This window comes from Chrysemys picta, chromosome 17 (genome assembly GCF_011386835.1).
Source record: "Chrysemys picta bellii isolate R12L10 chromosome 17, ASM1138683v2, whole genome shotgun sequence".
Classification (NCBI taxonomy): Eukaryota; Metazoa; Chordata; order Testudines; family Emydidae; genus Chrysemys; species Chrysemys picta.
The window spans coordinates 9015399-9042633 of NC_088807.1; the positions used below are offsets into that span (position 1 = coordinate 9015399).

The following is a 27235-nucleotide window of genomic DNA, read 5'->3' on the forward strand; positions in this document are numbered from 1 at the left end:
TTTTGTCAAGACCACTCTGTTTATTAGCACAGCGCTCTGCTAATACATGTGAGCCCCCATGCTAGATTCAAACAGTCTTATTTATACAGGTAAAAGGGTGCAAACTAAACAAAGGGACAGAGAGAGCAAAATTGTAAAATTTGCATGGGGCACAATATGCATATCCTGCTTCCTTATTAACGTTAATCGATCTAAGGCTAATGCTTCACCAATCACCCTTAAGTGGAGCAATTCATTAAGCAGGTAATGTATACTTTCCTGCCACCTGGATTGCAGCATTTGTCACTTAGACTTAAAGGCACATACAGCATTCTTTAACTCATTCTATTTCTTTAATATAATTCATTTCACTTTCACACTTGTTAAGTGTGAGCCACCAGGAAGCGTATTTTACTTTTAGAATCATAGAATCATAGAATATTAGAGTTGGAAGAGACCTCAGGAGGTCATCTAGTCCAATCCCCTGCTCAAAGCAGGACCAACACCAACTAAATCATCTCAGCCAAGGTTTTGTCAAACCTGACCTTTAAAACCTCTAAGGATGGAGATTCCACCACCTCCCTAGGTAACCTATTCCAGTGCTTCACCACCCTCCTAGTGAAATAGTGTTTCCTAATATCCAACCTAGACCCCCCCCACTGCAACTTGAGATCATTGCTCCTTGTTCTGTCATCTGCCACCACTCAGAACAGCCGAGCTCCATCCTCTTTGGAACCCCCCTTCAGGTAGTTGAAGGTGTTATCAAATCCCCCCTCACGCTTTCTTCTGCAGACTAAATAACCCCAGTTCCCTCAGCCTCTCCTCGTAAGTCATGTGCCCCAGTCCCTTAATCATTTCCGCTGCCCTCCACTGGACTCTCTCCAATTTGTCCACATCACTTCTGTAGAGGGGAAACCAAAACGGAACGCAATACTCCAGGTGTGGCCTCACCAGTGCCAAATAGAGGGGAATAATCACTTCCGTCAATCTGCTGGCAATGCCCCTACTAATGCAGCCCAATATGCCATTGGCCTTCTTGGGAACGAGGGAACACTGCTGACTTATATCCAGCTTCTTGTCCACTAAAATCTCCAGGTCCTTTTCTGCAGAACTACTGCTTAGCTAGTTGGTCCCTAGCCTGTAGCAGTGCCTAGGATTCTTCCATCCTAAGTGCAGGACTCTGCACTTGTCCTTGTTGAACCTCATCAGATTTCTTTTGGCACAATCCTCCAATTTGTCTAGGTCACTCTGGACCCTATCCCTACCCTCCAGTGTATCTACCTCCCCCACCCATCTTAGTGTCATCTGCAAGCTTGCTGAGGGTGCAATTAATCCCATCATCCAGATCATTGATAAAGATGTTGAACAAAACCGGCCCCGGGACCAACCCTTGAGGCACTCCGCTTGATACCTTCTATGATTCTATGATTTTACCTGCTGGCTATGAGTGTCCAGACTGTGAGCCTCAGCAGCAGAGCTTTTAAGGCACCCAGAGTTACAGGGCAGGCGGTGACACAACCCCTCACCCCCAGAACGTGACTGAGGCATAAGGGCCTCAGTCTATGTACTGGTTGCTGAGAAAGTTCAGGGGGATATCACAGGGCTGAGGGATCTTTAATCCATAAGACACAGACAAAGCAAGCTGCAGTGGCTGGCGGCTACAGCTGAACACGTTCACAGGGGCATTCGGATATGCAATAGGCCCCAGGAGGCTAGGGCCAAGCTGACTCGGGTGCCTAGTGGGATGAAGGGGTGTGGGAGGTAGTGCTGGCAGAGGGCACTCATGCCAGGCAATGCTCGTGGCACTGGTCCATCCCGCTAGGCTGGAGCCATGCCTTCCCATGGTCTGTGTGAACCACGGCAGACAGTTGTCCCTACTAACTCAGCCCAGCTCCCTGCGGTTCCATGCTCTGCTTTATTCCTGCTGGTCGTTCCTAGCGTGAATCCCATGGGAACGCCTCCATCAGCCCCCCCATCCAGTCCTGGTAGATCCTGTCGAAGGCCTCGCTCTGTGCCACCGTGAAATGGTTCTTCCAGTCCCCACAAATGCCTGTGAAATTGGGAGAGGCATCAACTCAGGATTTGCACTGTGGCCATTGAGGGGGTTGGGTCAGCGTGTCTCTCTCCCCACCCTGTGCATCAAGGGTAGAGTATCAGAGGGGCAGCCATGTTAGTCTGAATCTGTAAAAAGCAACAGAGGGTCCTGTGGACCCTCTGTTGCTTTTATCAAGGGTAGAGTTACCATCCGTCCGTATTTCCCTGGACATATCCGGCTTTTGCGTCTTTAAATAGCCATCCGGGAGGAATTGGTAACAAGGTTAAAAGGTCTGGGATTTTTCCCCCTCCCCTCCCTCCCTCCCTCCCTTCCATGCAGAGTGTGGCGCAGCTGATTGGGTGGCTGGGCCTGATTGCGCCACTCCCATTTGCCTCCAGCAGCCAGAGCCCTTCCCCTGCTCCCCCCCTGCTGCCTGCAGCCGGGTGTAACGACACAAACAGCCCCACCAGGCAGTGTGTTTTGCCTACACGTGGAGCCAGCATCTGACTGGCAAGGGCATGGTAAGGGGAGTCCCAGGGGATAGTCAGGGAGCAGGGGGAGGGTTTGATGGGTCCCCGGCCTCCACCTGCCCCCCTTCCGTGCATACACCCCTGCGGGTCCCTCCCCCGCCTCTCCCGTCCTGGCAGCAACTGCTGTCTGCTGCCCCAGGGTCCTAGTGCCCCCTACCACTAATGGCAAGGCAGGCTGCCCTTATCCTGCCCTTTCACCCTAGCCCTGAGCCTCTCCAACACCCCAAACCCCTCATCCCCGGCCAGAGCCCTCATCCCCCTGCATCCTAATCCTCTGCCCAGCCCTGAGCCCCCTCCTGCATCATGAACCCCTCATCCCCCGCACCCTAATCCTCTGCCCAGCCCTGAGCCCCCTCTTGCATCATGAACCCCTCATCCTCAGCCCCAACCCTCAGCCCCCGCACCCTAATCCTCTGCTCCATCCCTGAGCCCCCTCCTGCATCATGAACCCCTCATCCTCAGACCCACAGCCCTCACCCCTGAACCCCCTCCTATCCCCAAACTCCCTCCCAAACCTCCTCCCCCTTCCCACACACACCCTCCTGCCCTCAAACTCCCTCCCAAAGCCTGCACCCCCTCCCTTTGCACTGCCTCCCACCCCCAAACTCCATCCCAGAGCCTGCACCCCTCACCCCCTCTTTCACACCCACCCCCTGCCCAAGCCCGGAGCCTGCACCCAGCACCCAAACTCTATCCCCGAGCCTGCACCCCTCCTGCACCCTAGTCCCCAGCCCAGGACCTGTACCCCAGACCTCCTCCCCCCACCCAACGCCCCCTCCCAGAGCCTTAGGCAGGTGGAGGGGGGGCGGGTTCTGGGCACCACCAAAATTTCTACAAACCTGCCATCCATGCAAGTGGATAAGGGTCGGGGCAGTCAGGGGACAGGTAGGATCCTAGAGGGGAAGTTAGGTGGGGGGTTCTCAGGAGGGGGGAGTCAGGGACAAGAAGCTGGAGGGTTGGGGGTTCTGAGAGGGCAGTTAGGGTGTGGGAAGAGGGAGGGAGTCGATGGGGGCAGGGCAGGGGCAGGGCAAGGCCGGGGCTCCCCCCCCCAGTGTCCTCTTTTTTGATTGTGGAAATATGGTAACCCTAATCAAGGGGAGCTTGCTCCCAGAAGGAGGGGCTGAGCCCACCCAGCTCCCAGCAAGCACTCCTGGCTCTGCTCCCTGTCTTATCCCACTTGAGGGCTGCAGTGGGCTTACCGGAGCCTGGCTCCCCACAGATGGGGTCAACCTCATTGGGCTGGCTCACAGCAGTTCCCCTCACTGTCACTACTTGGGGGCCCAGACTCACCACACCCAGCAGCTTGGGGGACAGTGCCCCAGGGCACACATTCCTCACCCTTCCTCAAGAACGTGCCCTTCTTCTGATCCATAATGTCCCTGGGGAGCAGCGTCGAGTTGCACATCTTGTTCTCTTTCATGGCCCTGAAGGATGCATTCTCCACCACCGAGTTGATAGCTCTGTCATCCAGCTCCTGCTCCAGGAACTGGCAGAGTTGCCGCACGCTGCCCCTCAGGTCCTGGTGGAAAACAACAGCCTCAGTAACCATGGCACGGCTTGGCAGAGCCCCCATGCTGCCCTGGGCAGGCGGTGACTAGGGTTGTCAATCCTCCCGATTTTGCCGGGACTCTCCCGGAATCGGGCTCTATCTCCCAGAGGCTACAAAAGCCAAACCGGAGATTTTAGGCCACTAAAAGTGCAGTGGCACAGTGGAGTAAGGCAGTCTCCCTGCCTGCCCTGGCCCCACGCCACTCCCGGAAGTGGTGACATGTCCCTGCGCCCCCCGGGGGGGGGGGGGCGGGTGTCTTCGCGTGTTGCCTGTGCCCTGAGCACCAACTCCATAGCTCCCATTGGCTGGGAGCTGTGCCAATGGGAGCTATGAAGGTGGTGCCTGGAAAGTGCAGAGCCTCCTGCCTCCCCAAGAGGCCGCAGAGACATGCTGGCTGCTTCTGGGAGCGGCGCAGGCCAGGGCAGGCAGGGAGCCTGCTTTGCCCTGCTGCCCCCCAACTGGGAGCCACCCGAGGTAAGTGCCGCCTGGCCGAACCCTGCACCCCCTCCTGCACCCCAACCCTCTGCCCCAATCTGGAGCCTCCTCCTGCACCCAACTCCCTCCCAGAGCCCATACTCCTCACCCCACACACCCCAATCCCTTGCCCCATCTCAGAGCCCCATCCCAGAGCCTGCACCCCAACTCCCTCCCCCAGCCCTGAGCTTCCTCCAGCACCCAAATTCTCTCCCAGAGCTTGCACCCTGCATCCCCTCCTGCACCCCAACACTCTGCCCCAGGCACAGTCTGGAGCCCCCTCTCACACTCTGAACCCCTCAGCCCAAGCCCAGAGCCCTCACCCTCTCCCACACTCCAACCCCCTGCCCCAGCCCAGTGAAAGTGAGTGAGGGTGCGGGAGAGCGAGCGACGGAGGGAGGGGGGATGGCGTGAGCAGGGTGGGGCCTCAGAGAAGGGTTGGGGCAGGAGTGGGGCCTTGGGAAAGGGAAGGGGCAAGGGTGTTTGGGTTTGTGTGACAGTAACCATGGCACAGTCTGGCAGAGCCCCGAACGTTGCCCCTAGCAGATGGGGACTGTGACAGTAACTGGGGCAGGGCCTGGCACAGCCCCCCACACTTCCCGGGCAGATGGGGACAATGACAGCAACTGGAACAGGACCCAGCAGAGCCCCTGCCCCCACTGCCCGATCAGACAGAGACCGTGACAGTAAGCAGGACAGGGCCTGGCAGAGTCCCCCATGCAGCCCCCATCAGTGACAGTAATGAGGCAGGGCCCCCCCACACTACCCTAACAGACAGGGATGGTGACAGATACCAGGATGGGGCCCAGAAGAGCCTCCCCGCCCCACTGCCCAGGCAGACAGAGATGGTGACAGTAACTGGGGCAAGGCCGGGAAGAGCCCCTCATGCTATCCGGGCAGACAGTGACTGTAATGAGGCAGGGCCCGGCACATAGGCATGGGGACTAAGGGTGTGGGGGGTGCTGCAGCAGCCCAGGTTCTTGGTTGCCGGCCCTGTGCCTGGGGATCCTGGCTGCTTGCCCCACATGCCCGTGACTCCGCCTGCTGCCCTGTACACCCAGGGCTCTGCTACTGCCCCGCGGCCAGGGTCTCAGTTGCCAACCCTGCACACCCGGGGTACCGGCTACCAGTCCCATGCACCCGGGGTCCCATATGCCATGCCACATGCCCAAGTCTTTGCTCCTGGGCCTGAGCCGCTCCCAGAAGCAGCCAGCATGTCCCTGCGGCCCCTTGGGGAGGCAGGAGGCTCTGCACTTTCCAGGCACCACCTGGGTTGTACAGGGGCAAGGGGGCTGGCTTTCAGCACCCCTACTATTAAAAATGTTCCAGTGCCACTGGCCCAGCAGAGCCCCCCCCCCGCCCTAGCAGACAGGGACGGTGATGGTAACCGGGGCCCAGCCCAGCAGAGCCCCCCCTCCCACTAGCAGACAGGGACAGTGATGGTAACCGGGGCCCAGCCCAGCAGAGCCCTCCCCCACACTGTCTGGGCAGAGAGGACAATTTCCAAACCCTGTGTTGTGTCTGCACTGAAATGCTGTGAAACATGGATGTCAATGGGGCAGCAGGACAGGCATGGAGCCGATTCACCCCCTCACTCCCACTGGTTCACATGGCGCAACCTACTGGACCTTAATGGGGTGACTCCTGATTTACATCATGATGAATTAGGGGAATCAGCCTCATTGACTCCAGTTTAATTACTACTGATTTACCCCAGCCGGGAAGCTGGCTGATTGATTCCAGTCGATCCACGGCCAGTCTACAACGGCGGGGGATGTGGCTGGGTTACTTTACCTGCTGCAGCTCTTCGTAAGTGATGAAGAAGAAATTCTCTTTGCCCTTCATTTCCATCCAGCCTCTGACATGATCAAACCAGGACCCATGGGGCACTGCAGGGGCAGAGAGCAGAGCGGTGTGGGGCTGTGAGTGTCAGCCAGAGAGTCAGCACAGAGGGGACTCTCATGTGGGCAGGGAACACTCCTGCCAGGCTGCGAGGGGACACCCCGATGGAGACTCCTAGAAACGTTGTTCTGGAAGGGCCCTCAAGAGGTCATCACGTCCATCCCTCTGTGCCAAGGCAGGGCCGAGTAACCTCAGATCAGCCTTGGCAGGGGGTTGTTCAACCTGTTCTTGGAAACCTCCAGTGACAGGATCCCACAGCCTCCCTAGGTCACCTGTTCCAGAGTTGAGCTACCCTTAAGAACATAAGAATGGCCATACTGGGTCAGACCAAAGGTCCGTCCAGCCCAGTATCATGTCTTCTGACAGTGGCCAATGTCCGGTGCCCCAGAGGGAATGAACCTAACAGGTAATAATCAAGTGATCTCTCTCCTGCCATCTATCTTCACCCTCTGACAAACAGAGGCTAGGGACACCATTCCTTACCCATCCTGGCTAATTAATGGACTTAACCTCCATGAATTTATCTAGGTCTCTTTTAAACCCTGTTATAGTCCTAGCCTTCACAAGATCCTGAGGCAAGGTGTTCCACAAGTTGACTGTGAGCTGTGTGAAGAAGAATTCCTTTTATTTGTTTTAAACCTGCTGCCCATTAATTTCATTTGGTGGCCCCTAGTTCTTACATTATGGGAACAAGTAAATAGCTTTTCCTTATTCACTTTCCCCACACCCTTGGAAAGTTTGTCCTACTATCTAACCTACATCTCCCTTGCTGCACTTTGAGCAGATTCCTTCTTGTCCTCCCCTGGGTGAACACAGAGAACAGAGAACAATTGATCCCCATCCTCTTTACAGCAACCTTTCCCGTATTTGCAGACTGTTCTCCAGTCCCCCTCGGCTCCCTCCTCTCTGGACTAAACACACCCTATTCTTCCAATCTCTCCTCATAGGTCAGGGTTGCCAAACCTCTTAGAAGTTTTGTTGCTCTTCTCTGGCCTCTCCCCAGTTTCTCCCTGTCTTTCCTGAAGACACAGTCCCCCAGCTGAGGCCTCAACAGTGCTTAGAGTGGGACAATGTCCTGGCAGACCAACACTCCTGTTAACATCCCCCAGAACAATAGCAGCCTTTTGTGCAGCTGTCCCATTGCTGACTCACATTGAATTCATGTGGCACTCTAACCCCCAGACCCTTTGCAGCAGTGCCACCCCCTAGCCAGTTATTCCCCGCTATGTAGCTGTGCAGTTAGTTTGACATGGGTGAGGGACTCGCTGCTCACGTCACCCTAACGGGATGAGACTAAAGAGCCCCAATACCATGAGCCCCACGCCCTGGGACACAAGGACAGACCCCCCAGGGAATGGCTAGGGGCAGGAGCTGGGACCGAAGAGCTCTGGTGAATACCCCCACTCCCAGCACACACACACCACTGCCCAAGGCTGCAGAGTGATGGGATTGTGGAGTCATTGGGATCCGCTCTCTGCCTTGGCAGCAATGTAGGGCAGACTGTGTCTGGGGCTGACCAGGCTTGGATCTGGTATTGCACCTCCCATGTCCTGAGATGTCCCAGGTCCTGAAGCTGCACTCACCGTCCCCACTCAGAAAGTCCTGCAGGAACTGCTCGAAGGACTCAGGGTCCTCGTATGAGCTGCACATCTTGGAGAAATAGAAGTAGGAGACCAGGACATCCTTGGGATTGCGGAGTGTGTAGACCACCTGGAGGGGACCGAGACGTAGGCTGGGGGGGAGAAAGGCAGGGACTGGCACAAGAAATGCTGTTCTGCTATTACCTCTCCTATGGGTCAGGGAGCCCCTGAAGCACTCTGCAGAGCAGAGCTGCCAGCATCACCCTCCTGGCCTGACTGTCCACTGGCATCCAGCCATTGGCTCCAGATCCAGGTAAACACCTGTGGCTCCACGGGGGCAGGGTTAAAGCCCTTGGAATTCAGGCACAATCTTAAGGCTGTCCTTTGTTGCACATGCCCCAAACCTACTCCCTATGCGTGACACTCTGTGCCCCAAAGAGACACTCTGCACCCATATTCACCATGGTGATAGGATTAGGATAGGTTTTGTACAAAGCATGCCTTGTGAGGTGTCATTCTAAAAGCCTTAATCTGTTGAACATTACTATCCTATTAAATTGTATGTGCTATGATTGTATGTGAAGTTATGAAGTTTGGCTATGTACGTGCTTCTGAAACATGTTGTGAGGTTAGGGACACCCACAAGCAGCCTTTGAGGTACAACAATAAAAAGGCCAAACAATGTTGATGGCCTATTGAGGCAATACACACACACACAAGAATTACCCCAGGAACCATGTAGAATAGAAACCTCTCAGAGCTAGCACCACACAATGGAAACTGTTTGACCCAGGTCACAGCAAAAGAGCTTTCCAGCAAGTTGGTAGAAGATATAAAAGGGGGAAATGACATCATGACTGGACCTCACTCTCCCTGCAACACAACACCTGAGAATACCAGAGAAAAAGACTGACTTGGGGGGCAAGTGCTGGTGCCAGGCAGGAAAGAAGAAAGCCCTGTCTCTGTATGAAACATCAGCAAATTGCTTGTACTATGTAACAGGGTGAGACACTGCATGATTCAAATCTTATTTAGTATATTAGGCTTAGATTGCATTTTTGTTTTATTTCTTATGGTAACTATCTTTCAGGTGTACTTGTGGCACCTTAGAGACTAACAAATTTATTAGAGCATAAGCTTTCGTGGACTACAGCCCACTTCTTCGGATGCATATAGAATGGAACATATATTGAGGAGATATATATACACACATACAGAGAGCATAAACAGGTGGGAGTTGTCTTACCAACTCTGAGAGGCCAATTAATTAAGAGAAAAAAACTTTTGAAGTGATAATCAAGCTAGCCCAGTACAGACAGTTAAAGAGTGTGAGAATACTTACAAGAGGAGATAGATTCAATGTTTGTAATGGCTCAGCCATTCCCAGTCCTTATTCAAACCGGAGTTGATTGTGTCTAGTTTGCATATCAATTCTAGCTCAGCAGTCTCTCGTTGGAATCTGTTTTTGAAGTTTTTCTGTTGTAATATAGCCACCCGCAGGTCTGTCACTGAATGACCAGACAGGTTAAAGTGTTCTCCCACTGGTTTTTGAGTATTTTGATTCCTGATGTCAGATTTATGTCCATTAATTCTTTTGCGTAGAGACTGTCCGGTTTGGCCAATGTACATCTACGCAAAAGAATTAATGGACATAAATCTGACATCAGGAATCAAAATACTCAAAAACCAGTGGGAGAACACTTTAACCTGTCTGGTCATTCAGTGACAGACCTGCGGGTGGCTATATTACAACAGAAAAACTTCAAAAACAGATTCCAACGAGAGACTGCTGAGCTAGAATTGATATGCAAACTAGACACAATCAACTCCGGTTTGAATAAGGACTGGGAATGCATCCGAAGAAGTGGGCTGTAGTCCACGAAAGCTTATGCTCTAATAAATTTGTTAGTCTCTAAGGTGCCACAAGTACTCCTGTTCTTCTTTTTCCGGATACAGACTAACACGGCTGCTACTCTGAAACCTATCTTTCAGGTGTTTGCTATCACTTATAATCACTTAAAATCTATCTTTCTGTGGTTAATAAATTGATTTTATATGTTTTACCTAAAACAGTGTGGTTTAAGTGAAGTGCTTGGGGAAAAATCTCAACTCAGTTAACAACGGCTTTGTGCATATTCCTCTCCAAATTGAGGGAGGGGGCAGACTGGGTAAGAACTAATATACTGTTCACATTTTTGACTAGGGCAGGATGGTACAGCTCCGGAGTCCTAGGCTGGGGCATATTTTGGCTGAAGCCTCTCTATTGTTGGCCGGTAGAGCATTCATGAACACAGCTGGGTGTGGCCACTGGCTGTGGATGTTGCTGTGAGTGCAAGCTTGGAGGGCTTTGCAGATGTTGCCACAACATCACTGTGTGAGAGGGAACCCAGATTGGTAAAAAACAGAGGTCTCGGCTGTACTCCAGTTCCAGGTGGCACCCTGTGGGGGACCCCTCACACTATGGATCTGCATCTTAGCCCCTGCCCCCCCCCCCCGGCTCTGTATCATAACCCTGACCCCCCCCCGGCTCTGCACCAGAACCTGACCCTTCCCCCCCGGCTCTGTACTGTAACCCCCATACGCAGCCTGCCTGGCCCACCTTGGCCTTGGAGCCAAAGAAGGATGTGGGGAAGAGCTGGATGGGGAGGTGGCAGGTCAGCAGGCGGGGTCGGGAGTAGCTCAGTGCAGTCTCCAGCCCCAGACGGGTAGTGAACCAGGGCACGCGGTTGGAGATGAGGACGGCTTGGTTCCAGGCTGGGTCCCCGCCGCTGCGAATCAGGCTCAAGATCTCGATCATCCACACTGTGCCTGGGGGACAGGGGGCTCTGTCACAGGTGCCTTGCGGGGTTTGGAGCTGTCTCTGGGCACAGCGTGCCTCCCTGGGCCAGTGGGGCCCACAGGACTGAGCCCCACCACCGCCCCTATAGTCATCTCAGTCTTCTCCTATAGCCCTCCCCTATAGCCATCCTCCCCTATAGGCATCCAAGCCTCATCATCCCATCTCCTATAGCCATCCCAGCCCTCCCTGCCATCCTTCCCTAGAGCCATTTCAGCCTTCTCCTATAGCCCTCCCCACCATCCTCCCTATAGCCATCCAAGCCTCCTCACCCCTCCCCTATAACCATCTCAGTGCCCCCAGCCATCCCCAACTCCCAATAGACACAATCAGCCCTCCCCATCCACTCCCTGATAGCTGCACCGGCCACACCCAGCCCTCCCCATACCCCACATAATGGGGTTCCAGGATAACAAGTTGCCCACCTCCTTTCCAAGACCCTCTCCCACCACCCCAACCCGGGATGATCCCCTGTCCATGCCCGCAGCGCCCTACCTGATTTGGGGTAGGTGACGTTGAAGACATCATCGTCCTGCACCTGGAACTCCTTGTGGGCAAAGTGCAGGCTCTGCTCAGAGTTATACGCAGGGGGGAACTTGATGCCCTGGTATGTGACGTACTCCACTGCCATTGCCTGGCCTCACAGTGCCTGAGATGACCAGCCCTACAGGGAGATGCAGGAGCCTGTCACCACGCGCAAGAGCCTGCATCTACCTGACTGCAGATCTACCTCCCGTCCTCCTCCTGCCCAGCGCTGTGCACCCCACCGAGGGGCATTGGGCCTGCATCTACCTGACTGCAGAACTACTTCCTGCCCTCCTCCCGCCCAGTGCTGTGCACCCTGCCAAGGGGCATTGGGCCTGCGTATACCTAACTGCAGAACTACCTCCCCCCCTCCTCGCACCCAGCGCTGTGCACCCTGCCAAGGGGCATTGGGTCTGCATCTACCTGACTGCAGAACTACCTCCCCCCTCCTCCTGCCCAGAGCTGTGCACCATGCCAAGGGGCATTGGGCCTGCGTCTACTTGACTGCAGATCTACTTCCCGCCCTCCTCCCGCCCAGCACTGTGCACCCCGCCAAGGGGCATTGGGCCTGTGTCTACCTAACTGCAGGCCCATTGCTCCCTCCTGGCCCATTCCCATAATACAAGAACTAGGGGTCACCAAATGAAATTAATAGGCAGCAGGTTTAAAACAAATAAAAGGAAGTTTTTCTTCACACAACGCACAGTCAACGTGTGGAACTCCTTGCCTGAGGAGGTTGTGAAGGCTAGGACTATAACAGCATTTAAAAGAGAACTAGATAAATTCATGGAGGTTAAGTCCATTAATGGCTATTAGCCAGGATGGGTAAGGAATGGTGTCCCTAGCCTCTGTTTGTCAGAGGATGGAGATGGATGGCAGGAGAGAGATCACTTGATCATTACCTGTTAGGTTCACTCCCTCTGGGGCACCTGGCATTGGCCACCGTCGGTAGACATGATACTGGGCTAGATAGACCTTTGGTCTGCCCCAGTATGGCCATTCTTATGTTCTTATGTTCTCCCCCTTCACTGCCTGGGCAGCGCTGGTATGCAGCCCTGTAGTGGGGCAGCTCCCCATTCCTATAGGCAGGGGTTAAAAGCAGCCCTGGAGAAGGCTGTGGCTGGGAACAGGAGTGAAAGCAGCAGAGGGAGTAGCTGATCACAGGTGTGGCCAGCCCAATCAGGCCACAGATGGCCCTATAAAGGGGCTGTGAGCCAGGAGCTTGAGGAATCTGAGGCCTGGTCTACACTACGGGTTTAGGTCGACTTTAGCAGCGTTAAACCGAATTAAGCCTGGACACGTCCACACAACGAAGCCCTTTCTTTCGACTTAAAGGGTCCTTTAAACCGGTTTCTTTACACCACCTCCGACAAGGGGATTAGCGATAAAACCGGCCTTTGCGGGTCGGAATTGGGGTAGTGTGGACGGAATTCGATGTTATTGGCCTCCGGGAGCTATCCCACAGTGCTTCATTGTGACCGCTCTGGACAGCACTCTCAACTCAGATGCACTGACCAGGTAGACAGGAAAAGACCCGCGAATGTTTGAATTTCATTTCCTGTTTGCCCAGCGTGGAGAGCACAGGTGACCACGCAGAGCTCATCAGCACAGGTAACCGTCATGGAGTCCTCCCAGGATCGCAAAAGAGCTCCAGCATGGACCGAACGGGAGGTACGAGATCTGCTCGCCATATGGGGAGATGAAGCAGTGATAGCTGAACTCCGTAGCAGTAAAAGAAATGGAAAAGTATTAGAAAAGATCTCCAAGGCCATGAAGGACCGAGGCCATAACAGGGACACACAGCAGTGCCGCGTGAAAATTAAGGAGCTACGGCAAGCTTACCACAAAGCCAGAGAAGCAAACGGAGGGTCCGTGGCAGAGCCGCAAACTTGCCGCTACTACGCGGAGATGCATGCGATCCTAGGGGGTGCAGCCACCACTACCCCAACCGTGTGCTATGACTCTCTCACTGGAGAAACACACAGGGAAGACGGTTCGGGGAATGAGGAAGATGACGATGGAGGTACTGTAGGTAGCTCACAGCAGCAAGGAAGCGGAGAAACCGGTTTCCCCAACAGCCAGGATATGTTTGTGACCCTGGACCTGGAACCAGTAACCCCCAAACTCACCCAAGACCCTCAGGGCACACAGGAGACCTCTGGTGAGTGTAACTATGTAAATATTTGTAAACATTACAAAAAAAAAAGCAAGCATGTTTAATGATTAATGATTAATTTGCCCTGGCAATCGCGGCCAGTACATCTACTGGAAAAGTCTGTTAACGTGTATGGGGATGGAGCGGAAATCCTCCAGGGACCTCTCCAGAAAGCTCTCCTGGTTGAAATGCGGTGATTTTATTAAGGGGACATTCAGAGGCGCCCGTTCCTGCTCTTCTGACCAGAAATGTTCCCCGCTGGTAACCACGGGGTGGGGGGAGGGGTGAAGTGATCATCCCAGAGAATCGTGTGTGTGTGTGTGTGGGGGGGGGTGGTTTACTTGTGTTTGTGCCGCATGTTAACCGGGAAACTGCAGCCCCTCCTTTTACATTGAAACCCCATTTTAAATGGACAACCCAATTCATCCTTGATATGGGAAATGCGCTGCTGTTTGCAACCTTTCCCGCATGTTAAGAAGGTTAAAAAAGCCAAAACACTGTGGCCTACCATGGCTGCCTGCAAGCCAAAATATGCGTCTTTGTAATGAAAGAGTGTACCCATTGTTCTCTAAAATGTGTCTTTTTTAACCACCTCTCCCTTCTCCTCCACCAGCTGCAAATGTTTCTCCTTCGCAGAGGCTCGTGAACATTAGAAAGAGAAAACGTAGGATGAGGGATGATATGTTCACGGAGCTGCAGATGTCCTCCCACGCTGATAGAGCACAGCAGAATGCGTGGAGGCAGTCAATGTCGGAGATGAGAAAAGCGCAATATGAACGAGAGGAGAGGTGGCGGGCTGAATCGCGGGATGAACAGAGCAAGTGGCGGGCTGAAGATGATAGGTGGCGTCAGATTGCTGACAGAAGGCAAGAGTCAATGCTCCGTCTGCTGGAGCATCAAACTGATATGCTCGAGCGTATGGTTGAGTTGCAGGAAAGGCAGCAGGAGCAGAGACCGCCGCTACAGCCCCTGTGTAACCAACAGCCCTCCTCCCCAAGTTCCATAGCCTCCTCACCAAGACGCCCAAGAACACGGTGGGGGGGCCTCCGTCCACCCAGTCACTCCACCCCAGATGATCGCCCAAGCATCAGAAGGCTGGCCTTCAATAAGAGTTAAAGTTTTAAAATGCAGTGTGTCCTTTTCCATCCCTCCTCCCCCACCCATCCCAGACTACCTTGGCAATTATCCTCCTACTTCTGTGAGGAACTAATAAAGAATGCATGAATGTGAAAAAACAATGACTTTATTGCCACTGCAAGCGGGAGGGGAGGGTGGGGTGGGGTGGTTGGTTTACAGGGAAGTAGAGTGAACTGGGTCGGGGGGGGAGGGTTTGGAGGGTTCATCAAGGAGAAACAAACAGAAGTTTCACACAGTAGCCTGGCCAGTCACAAAACTCGTTTTCAAAGCTTCTCTGATGCGCACCGCGCCCTGCTGTGCTCCTCTAACCGCCCTGGTGTCTGGCTGCGCGTAATCAGCGGCCAGGCGAGTTGCCTCAACCTCCCACCCCGCCATAAAGGTCTCCCCCTTACTCTCACAGATATTGTGGAGCGCACAGCAAGCAGCAATAACAATGGGGATATTCTTTTCGCTGAGGTCTGAGCGAATCAGTAAGCTGCGCCAGCGCGCTTTTAAACGTCCAAATGCACATTCCACCACCATTCGGCACTTGCTCAGCCTGTAGTTGAACAGGTCCTGACTCCTGTCCAGGCTGCCTGTGTACGGCTTCATGAGCCATGGCATTAAGGGGTAGGCTGGGTCCCCAAGGATCACGATAGGCATTTCAACATCCCCAATGGTCACTTTCTGGTCCGGGAAGAAAGTCCCTTCCTCCAGCTTTCGAAACAGACCAGAGTTCCTGAAGACGCGAGCATCATGTACCTTTCCCGGCCATCCCATGTTGATGTTGGTGAAACATCCCTTGTGATCCACCAGGGCTTGCAGCAGCATTGAAAAGTACCCCTTGCGGTTTACGTAGTCGGTGGCTTGGTGCTCCAGTGACAAGATAGGGATATGGGTTCCGTCTATGGCCCTGCCACAGTTTGGGAATCCCATTTCAGCAAAGCCATCCACTATTGACTGCACGTTGCCCAGAGTCACTACCCTTGCTATCACCAGGTCTTTCATTGCCCTGGCAAATTGGATCACAGCAGGCCCCACTGTAGATTTGCCCACTCCAAATTGATTCCCGACTGACCGGTAGCTGTCTGGCGTTGCAAGCTTCCACAGGGCTATTGCCACTCGCTTCTCAACTGTGAGGGCTGCTCTCATCTTGGTATCCTGGCGTTTCAGGGCAGGGGAAAGCAAGTCACAAAGTTCCATGAAAGTGCCCTTATGCATGCGAAAGTTTCGCAGCCACTGGGAATCGTCCCACACCTGCAGCACGATGCGGTCCCACCAGTCTGTGCTTGTTTCCTGGGCCCAGAATCGGCGTTCCACGGCATGAACCTGCCCCAGTGACACCATGATTTCCACATTGCTGGGGCCTGTGCCTTGTGAGAGGTCTATGTCCATGTCAATTTCCTCATCACTCTCGTCGCCGCGCTGCAATCGCCTCCTCGCCTGGTCCGGGTTTCGCCTTGGCATGTTCTGGCTCTGCATATACTCCAGGACAATGCGTGTGGTGTTCATAGTGCTCATAATTGCCGCGGTGATCTGAGCGGGCTCCATGACAATATTGGGCAATTGGCAGTAAATAGTATATTACGACTGGTAGCCATCATCATCGAAACAGTAGCATGTCTGCCCAGGTGGCCATGATTGACAGCCATACCAGTATGACGACGATGGGTACCAGTCACAATATACCATCTCCTGGCAAGGGGCTGGTGCAATGCAGCCCTACGGCTGCCAGCCCCATGCCTATCACTCATGCTACACCGTCTACCGCCAAAAGGCAGTTAGCAGCTGCTGCTGTGTAGCAATGCAGTCCCACATCTGCCGGCACCCAGAGGACATATGGTGACGGTGAGCTCAGCTGAGCTGAGCGGGCTCCATGCTTGCCGTGGTATGCTGTCTGCACAGGTAACCCAGGTAAAAAGGCGCGAATCTATTGTCTGCTGTTGCTGTGACGAGGGGGGAGGGGCCTGACGACATGTACCCAGAACCGCCCGCGACACTGTTTTGCATCATCCGGGCATTGGGATCTCAACCCAGAATTCAAAGAAAAGGCGCGAAAGGCGCTTCTCGGCTCTCTGAGCTGTGGCGCAAACGTAGTATCTGACGGACTAGGGGAAGGAGGGAGGGCGGGCCGAGTGACAACATGGCGTACAGGTACAGGTACAGGGAATTAAAATCAAGAAAGGTGGCTGTGCATCAGGGAGAAACACAAACAACTGTCACACAGAATGGTCCCCCCAAAGATTAAACTGAAAACCCTGGGCTTAGCAGGCCGTTGATTTGACGGAGGGAGGGGGAAGCAAATGAATACAGAGCAAATCTCTTTTTTACATCTTAAGATGATGGTGCAGCGTGACTGATAGCCCTCGGCATCTTTCTGGGTGCTTGGCAGCAAATACGGGGCGGTGTATGACAATGGTCTTCAGGCCTATTGCACAATCGGCTGCTCAGGGAAGACTCTGCTAACGTACGATGACCCGACTTGTAATAGGACGGCTAACAGTCGTAAAACACCATCTACTGCCAAAAGGCAAGCCCCACGGCCGCCAGCACCCAGATCGCCGATGAAGGCTACCAGTCTACTGCACCGTCTACCGCCAAAAGGCAGTTAGCAGCTGCTGCTGTGTAGCAATGCAGTCCCACGTCTGCCGGCACCCAGAGGACATATGGTGACGGTGAGCTCAGCTGAGCTGAGCGGGCTCCATGTTGTCTGCACAGGTAACCCAGGTAACCCAAGTAAAAAGGCGCGAATCTATTGTCTGCCGTTGCTGTGACGGGGGAGGGAGGGGCCTGACGACATGTACCCAGAACCGCCTGCGACACTGTTTTGCATCATCCGGGCATTGGGATCTCAACCCAGAATTCCAAGGGGCGGCGGAGACTGCGGGAACTGTGGGATAGCTGTGGGATAGCTACCCATAGTGCAATGCTCCGGAAGTCAACGCTAGCCTTGTACTGTGGACGCGGTCCGCCGACTAGAGCACCTAGAGCATTTTATGTGTGGACACACACAATCGGCTGTATACAACCGATTTCAATAAAACCGGCTTCTATAAATTCGAACTAATTTCGTAGTGTAGACATACCCTGACTCTAGACCTAGAGGGGAAAGGGTTAGCTGCCTGGGAGCAAGGTATAGCTGCTCCCTGACTTATGCAAGCATTCCGTAAGTCAAATTTTGTGTAAGTTGGGAATGTATACCTGACAATTATGCCAAAAAAAAAAAAGCGTACGGAACTTTTCCCGTAAATCTGGATTTGCGTAACTCGGGGAGTGTCTGTACCTGAAGCAGAGCAGTGCTGGGGAAAGGGAAGGGGAGCTTCAGTCTGATAAAACCCCAGGCTGCAGGCCTTGTTGAAGGCCCACAAAGGTATTGGGGCTGAGAGGGGCAGCCCGGAGATAGACAGAGGCAGCAGATCCAACCCCCTTGCCAATGATGAGTGGCCATTACAGACTGCAGTCTGCCCAAGTGAAAGGGGATTAGATGATGACTGGCAGTGGCCACTGAGGCAAAGTGGGTTTTAGACGGTTGGGTGTTCCCCTGGGAGGGGAGACCCAGAGTGTGGGGGTACTGCTGGAGCAGAACTCTGAGGTAAAGGGCACCAGGGTCTGTGAGGGATATGGGCCTAAGGCAGACGAGACACCGCCAGTAGGAGGTGCTCCAGAGCTGGGAAAGAGCTAATTCCCAGATGACCAGCAGGAGGTGCTGCGCCAGTGAGTTGTTGCTTTGCTACAAATCCCCATGGGCATCTCCTACCCATCCCTGAGCATGCCTCACCACTGCAGTGGTGCCCCAGGCACATCTCCCTGTTGGGGGTCCCTCTCCCCCTGGTTACCCTCTGCCTGGTCCCCTTCCTGCTTGGCCCCCCTCCCCCTGGTTACCCTCTGCCCAGTCCCCTTCCTGCTGGGCACCCCTCCCCCAGGCATCCCCTGCCCTGCCCCTCCCCAGAGAAGAGCTTTCCCCCTCACAGGGATTAATGGCTCACTGCATTGGGGAGTGCTTGCTCCAGCTCTGCCAGGCCCCTGGTTATAGCCTCCCTCCCACCACAAGCCATGTACCCACCTGCCCAGATGGCTCTGCCTGGGGGTATGGGAGGCAGCAGTCAGAGTGTGAGGTCCGTGGGAGCTCAGGGGATTGACATCTGCCAGGGAAGAGAGGCCAGAACAGAAGCTCTCTCTGCAAACCCCTGGCCTGGCACAGCTCTTGGAGATGTGGGTACGAAGGTCTGCCATGGGGAGGGATCAGGGAGCTAGGCCCTGCCCAGTCCCTGAGGCCAATGATTTCCAGGAGAGACAAAGTCCAGGTGGTCAGCCCCTTCCGGAGCACAGAGGTGGAGACACACATAGGGACCGAGTTCCCCACCCCATTCTCTGCCTATGCACCACAGCCTGCCCACTAAACCAGCTGAGGGGGTGGGTGTGTGGGCAGGGGGCGAGAATGAGAAGGTGGATGGGGATAGATAGATAGAAGGGGTGTGTGGGGCGAGAGAGATAAGAAGGAGTGTATGGATACAGTCAGAGGGAGATGGCAATAGACAGACAAACAAACAGGAGTTGCTGTGGCTGTAGTGGAGGTGGTTGCTGTTCCCATTCGGAGCTGGCAGGAAGGGCCGGGAGAAGATGAGTGCAGAGCGTTCTCTGTCTGTGTGCTCAATAAAAGGTTGAAAGGGGTTTCAATGGTGATTCTTCTCAGGGGACTCGGCAGGACATCCCAGACCACACTGAACGGGTTATTGTTGTAACAGTGAGTGACCAAGGATTGGTTACCACTGTAACCCTCCTTGGCCCTGGGACACCCCTGTATCGACAAAGCTGGCTCCCCCTCTCTCAGGCCCCTTTATGCTGCCAGAGGCACTGAGTGTCACCAAGAAGCCGCCCTGGGTGTCCGGTGCTAATTTAGGAAGCCGTCACTTGCTCCCTGGCTGGGGTGAGTCTGGGAGAAACAGAGGAGGATACGGATGCTGCAGAAGCAGGGACAAGCCAGGCATAGCACAAGCAGGTGGCAATGACAAGCCGAAGAGCAGTGAGGCCAGGTAGGGCCCAGACACCTCTGCCCCACTCTCGTCTACACATGCCTCCACCTTCAGCTCCCCTAGTGGGGGTTCGCTGCCAGGGTCAGGACAGCTGTCTGCAGCCATAGAGCAGGGAGAGAGGGGCTAAGGGGTGGATTTTCAAGGGTATTTTGGTGGCCAGAGATGCAGACAGGTGCCTTGCGAGATTTTCAAAAGCACCTTGGCACACCTGGGCACCGCTCTACATCTGCAGGTGCCTAAAAATCAAGCCCAAGGTGCTTTGCTTTGTTTGTGTAAGGTCTTATGTAGGGTCTTGGCCACGTGCAGGTGTGAGTGTGCACATGTCCAGCACCTGGCACCACAGGCACACAGCCGCTAGTGCTACTGCCAGGGAAGTATTAAATAACAATAAATGAGCCTTGCTCAAGGGGTGGATTCAGGAGCGCCGGCCTGAGCATGAAGGCTCCTCCAAGTGTGGAGGAGACAGAGGAAAAGGGGACCCCTGGCTGGGAGCAGTGGTGGATTAATCTCTGGGCTGATGGGGGGTCCCTGGAAATAATCCGCCACCAAGCAGTGGAAGCCTGGAGCCCTGACCACCTGGCAGGCAGGGCAGGGGAAGCCCCACACCCCGACCCCGCTCTGCGGTAGCAGACCAGGGCAGGGGAAGCCCCCACTTTTGGCTCTCCACCCATCCCCAGCAGAAGCCACAGGGTGGCAGGGCAAGCCCCCATGCCCAACCCGCTCTCCGGCAAAAATACCAAGCAGGTGAAGCAGGAGAGGTTCCAGCGCCCCAACCCTGGTCCCCAACGGAAGCCCCAGCACCCAGACCCCCACTGCAGCCCTGGGACTGGAGGAGCTCTCACTCCCTGCTGCGCCCCAGGCCATGGTACAGGGACAGAGCTTCTCCAGTCTTGGGGCCACAGTGGAGGGGGTGGGGCAGAAAGGCGCAAAAGGGGTTGCAAGGCTGCAGTGGGGGGGCGGAATGGGGGTCAGTGTTTCCTCTAATTGTTCCCACACATTTGCGGAATGAATATTGTTACGTGAACACATCACCTCCATATTGGTGCACATAACAAAATTCATGTGGTGGGGCTGGGGCCGAGGGGTTTGGAGTGTGGGAGGGGGCTCATGGCTGGGGCAAAGGGTTGGGGTGCGGGGGGTGAGGGCTCCAGCTGGGGGTGCGGGCTCTGGGGTGGGGTTGAGGATGAGGTGTTTAGGGTGTAGGAAAGGATCCCCCCAGCTCTCTCTCCCCCTCAGCAGCACCTGGGCAGGGGTGAGAGAGGCACCTCTCCCTGCTACGGCAGGTCCAGGCTGGGGCTGGGTTGTGGCTGTGGGAGGGGCACATCTTCGCGCTGTGGCAGGTCCAGGGATGGGGAAGAGGCATCTCTCCCCATCACAGCCCTGAGTGCCTTTGTAACATTTAGTACGCTGCTGTGTGGCCACGCGGCCATGCAGCTTAGAGGGAATTTAGGGGGGAACCCTGGGTGGAACAGGGGCGGGCCTGAGGAAGGGGCAGAAAAGGGTGGGATATGGATAGGACCGCAGGCGGAAGGGGCCGAACTTGGGAAGGGCTGCAGCAGAAGGGGTTGGGAGGGGCCCCCACTTGCTCTGGCCTAGGGCTCCAGGGAAACTTCATCCTCCTCTGGCTGTGAGGGCCAGGATCTCCAGAAGGGCTCAGCACGGAAGGAGCCCTGTGGATAAAGCCATACCTGTGGGTGCTGAGCCCTTCTGGAGACCGGGGTCTCTCTCTCTCGCCAGTTCTGCTCCCCCACCAGCAAACTTGGCTGGCCATGCCCAGGGACCTGTCCGGGAGCCCCAGGGATGAGCTAGCTGCTGCATCTGGAGCACGGCCATTCCCCAGGTTCCGTTCCATCCCACCGCCCGCCTCCCAGGTCCTTGGGAGAACCGGCCCCTTGAGACACTTAGTACAATGCTGGTGATGCCGCAGCTGTGATGGGCAGCCTCTGCTCTCCCTGCAGCCAGAGTCTGAGCATCACCAGAAGCCACTGCCAAAAGTCACGCTTCATACAGCGAGGAAACGAGCACCAGCGACATGGCTCGGCCCCCAGCACAGCGGGGGATGAACTCGGCAAGGGAGAGGGGTTTCACCAGGCACCCAAAGGTGCAGTATCCAGCCCGGATTGTTCTAGTATTGTGCAGAGGAAGCATGTTTCTGTGTGAAACACTCCAGGAAATGCAGCGGGTGGGGTCTTTAAACAGCCTTGTTATTGTTTAATTCTGCTGTTGGCAGCTGTGCAGGAAGCCAGGGGTGGTGCCCGAAAAGCAAGGACTTCACCTAGAGTCTGCTCGGCCCAGCGCAGCAAACCACAGAGCATGCAATAGAACAGCATTGCTCAGGCCTGCTCTGCACTACAATCCCCACACTTCCCGCCATGGACTCAGCTATGCCTGCACACCCCTGTCAGTGTCCTTAATGCTGTAAGGGGCAGGGGTGTAGCTATGGCGGCAGTGGAATGCCCTCTGTCAGCTCACACTGCATCTCCACTGCTGTGTGTTGCTGGCGTAGCTAGAGCATCCAAGGCTGTGTAGTGTAGACGAGCCCTCCGACTGCAAGCAGGGAGGAATACGCCCCCGCCCAACCAACAGAGCCCTGCTGCTGGGGCTAGTGAGTCACGGATGTCGGGATCCACGGAGGGACTTAGGCGCTGTGACGCGGAGGGTTGCAATGCTGGCCTTTTAGGTGCCTAGAAAAATCACAGATGCACACACTGCGATTCCACAAGGCTAGTTCAGCACTTGCACCCCCTGTGCGGTGTGTGGGGAGAGATGGCAGCTGGGAATAGGATCCCCGAAGCCAGCACCCGGAGCGGCTCCCTGCCTACGGCAGCCACAGGGAGATGCTGATGAGAGGGGTGTGAGCTAAGTCCTGACCATCTTCCTGCGTTCAATGCCTGAGTCCTGGCTGCAGGGAGGGGCCTAGTGCAGTGCCCCTTGGCTAGGCTCTGCCCTCCCTCCCTCCCAGTTTCGTCAGGTCCCCTTTCAGGATTTCAAAGGCCCAACAGCATCATGATGGATCCCACAAGACAGTGGGGGCAGCAGCCGTGATGGTGAAGCTTGCTCCTTCCAGTCTGCTGCCCCCTGTCCCTGCACTCCAGTGGTGCCCCCGACGGGCCAAAGGTACACACCAGCCGGCTGTGGGTGGCTGCCACATCCCATTGGCACAAACCAATCAGGCACATTTTGGTGATTTTGAATCCCATTTCCAGAATCTCTGGGCATGTTGGCATGCCAGCCAGGACACCGTATCTCAGCCCTTCTCAGGAACACAAACCAGACCATCTGCCACCCTCCCACCTGGCTGTCTTTCATAAACAGGGGCTGAGCTGGCCTTTCACTCCTCAGACAGCTCAGTGCAGGAGCCTTGGCAAAGCGAGCCTGGCATGAGGGGTGTGCCCTGCCCTGTGCCCAGCCCCTGACTGGGGGGAACACAGGGGCATGGCCAGAATGCATTGCATAGTGGCCTTTCTCTGTCCCTAGCAGCCACATTCACAGACCACAATGTGAATTATTGCCACCCCAAGGCTGCTCTACAGGGAGCAGGCAAGGGAGCACAAAGGTGGCTTAGAGCAGTGGTTCTCAACCAGGGATATGTGTACCCCTGGGGTTACTCGGGTCTCCCGGGGGGTATATCAACTCATCTAGACATTTGTCTAGTTTTACAACAGGCTACGTAAAAAGCACTAGTGAAGTCAGTACAAATTAAAATTTCATACAATGACTTGTTTATACTGTTCTATATACTATACACCAAAATGGGAGTACAATATTTATATTCCAATTGATTTATTTTATAATTATATGGTAAAAATGAGAAAGGAAGCAATTTTCCAGCAATAGTGTGCTGGGCCACTTTTGTATTTCTATGTCTGATTTTGTAAGCAAGTAGTTTTAAAGTGAGATGAAACTTGGGGGTAGGCAAGACAAATCAGACTCCTGAAAGGGGTACAGTAGACTGGAAAGGTTGAGAGACACTGGCTTAGAGCCCCCAACCTTGTGCCATCCCCAAGAGCAGAATCCCTGCGGGTCAAGGCATGGAGCCAGGCTGCCCTTCACCCAAGAGACCTGCCTTCACCGGACCCCATAAGTGCGTGTCCATCAGCAAAGCCCCACTGCGTTCCCTAGCTGTTGGATCAGGCCCTTCCCCATTTCTGACAGCCCAGTCGCTGGGGTATGGGACATTCCCAAGCACTTTCCCCAGTGCTCAGCCCCCTTGCCGTGCCCCAGGGTGGACAGACGCCTTGTCAGAGCCACTCCTCTCAGCAGGCTGCTGATGGCTCCTGCCACACATAACCCAGCCAGGCAGAGGAGCAGCTACAACCATTAAAGGAGCCCCACAGAGATACAGTGCGGTTGTGCCCCTTTTGGGGTGCTGGGCACAGGGGCCTGGCAGTTTTGTTGATGTTTAAAGGTGTCTCTCTCCTTCAGCTTGTTTTTCCCACGAGGGCAGGACTTTTCTACCCGTCTGCATGCCTGGCAAGCTGCAGGGCTGGCAGGGTCCAACCACCACCGCCAGCTTGGAAGTGCCGCCAGGCCAGGGAGAGGGGCGTGGGTGTTACTGGATCCTTTAGAACGCGTTGGTCTGACTGGTGCCTATTTGACTCGTGAAAGACTCAGGGCCCTGCCTTGCAAGTATGGGCTGAGTCAGCTCACGGTCCCCTCCTCAGACTCTCCCAGCCCCACTCTCCAGCAACAGTAGGACAGATGAGTCTTGAGACCCCTGTTATTTCTAAGCTTAAAAAATAAGGAAGGACACCCGCCCCCCACCCCCTTTATAACACAGCAACAAAACCCTGGCAGGCTCCTGGAAGAATGGTCCTGCAGGAGGAAGTGAAAATCATTTCCTTTATTTTTAACCCAACTTTAAACAGGCAGCAGATGTTTCTCTTTGTGGGTCTCTTGGAAGCCTTGTCTCGGCAAAGGGGCATTCTGGGCCACAACCAAATGAAGGGCGACCAGCTTTACACAGATTGGCTGCCTCTCGTCTTCAGTCCCCAACTGTCGGGCTGGGGGCAGGGATTGCCCGGTGCTGTTCCCAGGTCAGACTGGATGGTCACAATAGGCCTTGGGGCCTCACAATTTAGTGATCTGGCTGGGCAAAGGCAGCCAGAACTGGTGAACTAGGGATCTCTGTTTGGGGCCACCTCAGCTCTCCTGCGGGTACGTCCCCAGGCAGCTGTGAGGATGCCTCCCAGCCTGGGTAGACAAACATGTACTAGCACGATAAATGCAGCAGTCCTGGGCAGCGGCTCAGGCTACATACCCAGGGTGGCTGGCTCCTCCTGCAGCATAGGCCTCTGTGGCCACACTGTGGGTAACTCAAGCAGAGCTAGCACGTGTCTGTACACTTGGGATGGGAAAGAGTCACTATTTACTGGAGTTCCCACCCACGGCCCCCTCGTCTGTCGCACTAGGTCATTCCTCTGTGCCCTCCAGGTTGGCTGCATGGGCAGCGTAGGATGGGCAGTGGTCTCTCTGCTCAATCTGCACTTTAATGATGGACTTCTTCTGGTTGGACATGGTGGCCGTCACCTTGATCTCCTGGCTGGTCACCTCCAGCTCACCATCCTTGCCATCAGTGAGCCTCCTTTTCTGGAAGGACTCGCACATGTAGGGACGGTCGAGGCTGTACATGTAGTGGTAGAGGCGCTCCATGCTGTGGAAGTGCTTCCTGCCAGTGAAGAGCTCGAGGGCAAACTCCATGTCATAGAGCAAGCGGTCGAAGGGGTTGGAGAACATGATGGCCAGGGTGAAGGCGTCGGACTTGTAGCTCAACACCCCGACGCTCCCGCGGGCTGTGTATCTTGTTTTCACAAACAGGAAGCTCCCCGAGGAGCCGGGAGGGATCTGGGGCACAAGCTCTATCATGCACCAGCCGCTGAAACAGTAATTCCTGGAGGAAAACACCACGTGGTTCCTTCATTACACAACATCCTGAACAATAATTAATAACTGCATCCCAGCATCAGAGGAATCCTGACCCTAGGGGCTGGGGTGGGTCACAGACCAGCTGCTTTTCTGCAGAGGGGACACACAGGTCACTGGACAAGAGAGCACAGCCCCACCTCGGCCAGTCCCCAGAGCAGAGGGGTCTTTCCTGCATGACCAATGCACAAGATGGTACCGGTTCCTAGCTGGTAAAATGTTATGTGGTCATGCACATTATGTTGTTAATTACAGTTTAGAGGTCATACACAGTCAGACAGACCTACCATACAGCTGCATAGGAGTGTGCGTATGTGGGTATATGTGTGTGTACATGCAGTATGTGGAGTTGGTGAACTAAATACACTGAACACCTTTACAATTAATCACACGCCTATCGCCATGTCACCTGCCCCCAGTCCATCTCCCTGGGACTTACTCGCCAACCTCCCAAGTGGCTTCCAAGAGCCGTTCCCTCTCAAATCAACTGGCCAGGGAAATGTTTCCCCATGCCCTGAAAAAATGTGTTTTTTCCCCCTAAAATAGCCTCAGCCCTAGTCCTGGACACACAAAATATCCTGGCTTGAAGGTCCAATATAATCTTGTGCCCCTGCAGGGATAGACACTTCCAATTTAACCCAGAGGGCAGGGGGATTTGTGGTGACCCAATGGGACATACAGCGCTGACCTAATATACAGGAATGTACGGATGGGGTGTATGGGAACGGATAGACAGATATTCAGTAGCAGACACATACCCCACGCCCTGGCACATCTTTATAGACACTAGTCACGGGCTGACTTGGGAAGCCGTGTGGAGGGGGTTATGGGAACCTGCTTACCTGGGGAATTCAAGGGTCACGTCTCTGGTGTTGTTGGTTATCTGGATGCCCACACACCGGCCTACATCCACCTCCTGAACCAGCCTTTCAACGTTAGTCATCTCGCAGCAATGAGGGATTGTTCAGCAGCAGCTCCCACAGAGCACCCCAGCCCCTCTCTGGGCAGAGCCGACTCACTGAACTCCCAGCCCCTGCCTAGCACCAGGTCCAGCGCTCAGCGTGTGCTTCCTGCTAGCTGAGGTGGAGTCCACGCTTTGCCAGTGGGGGCAGGGCTGTGGACAGGCAGGATGTGGCGGGGAAGGAAGTGTGGGTGGGGGCTAATCTGCAAAAGGAAATCTGGGCTAATCAATCTTGGGGAGAGCAACACAATGGTTGAGGAGGCTTGTTGCCAGTTCTCAATAATCAGTTTGTCCTGCTCCTTACAGGGATCTACGTGACCTGTACCAGTGCAGGCCGGGGACCTGATTGGGCAGCTATGGGCACACAAAGCAAATCTGGTGCTGGAGGGGCATAGGGAATGGGACGGCCGTACCAGGAGCCTGTGTGCAGAAAAGGACAAGAATGGTCCAGGAGTTGGAAAAGCTCTCATACAAAGACAGCTTGGAAAGCCGGGGATTGTTACCTTAGATGGGATGGAGGAGAGAGGACAGGAAAGAAGATCCATATATAATGAAGGGTCAGCAGAGAGATGATTGGGAGCTTCTGGTCTCCCTGTCACATCACAGAGGAAGGGGACTCTCAATGCCACTAAAAGATG

At 54.7% G+C, this 27235-nt stretch overlaps 1 protein-coding gene across 3 annotated transcripts; it reads right to left on the bottom strand.

Annotated features, from left to right (window-relative positions):
- On the bottom strand, positions 1–26757 carry LOC101931482 (sulfotransferase 2B1-like). 3 transcript variants are annotated; one of them, XM_005294770.3, is made up of 7 exons: positions 26479–26757; positions 11381–11549; positions 10649–10857; positions 8053–8179; positions 6362–6456; positions 3883–4063; positions 1–2029 (listed from the first exon to the last, which is right to left on the bottom strand). In XM_005294770.3, exons 2-7 carry the CDS (start codon positions 11514–11516, stop codon positions 1914–1916), a joined length of 864 nt encoding a protein of 287 aa, XP_005294827.2. In that variant the 5' UTR covers positions 11517–11549; positions 26479–26757; the 3' UTR covers positions 1–1913. The 3 variants fall into 3 exon arrangements, with proteins under 3 accessions (XP_005294827.2, XP_065426831.1, XP_065426832.1); XM_065570759.1 differs by lacking the exon at positions 26479–26757 and adding an exon at positions 18745–20833; XM_065570760.1 differs by lacking the exon at positions 10649–10857.
- Positions 26758–27235: the final 478 nt, after the last annotated feature.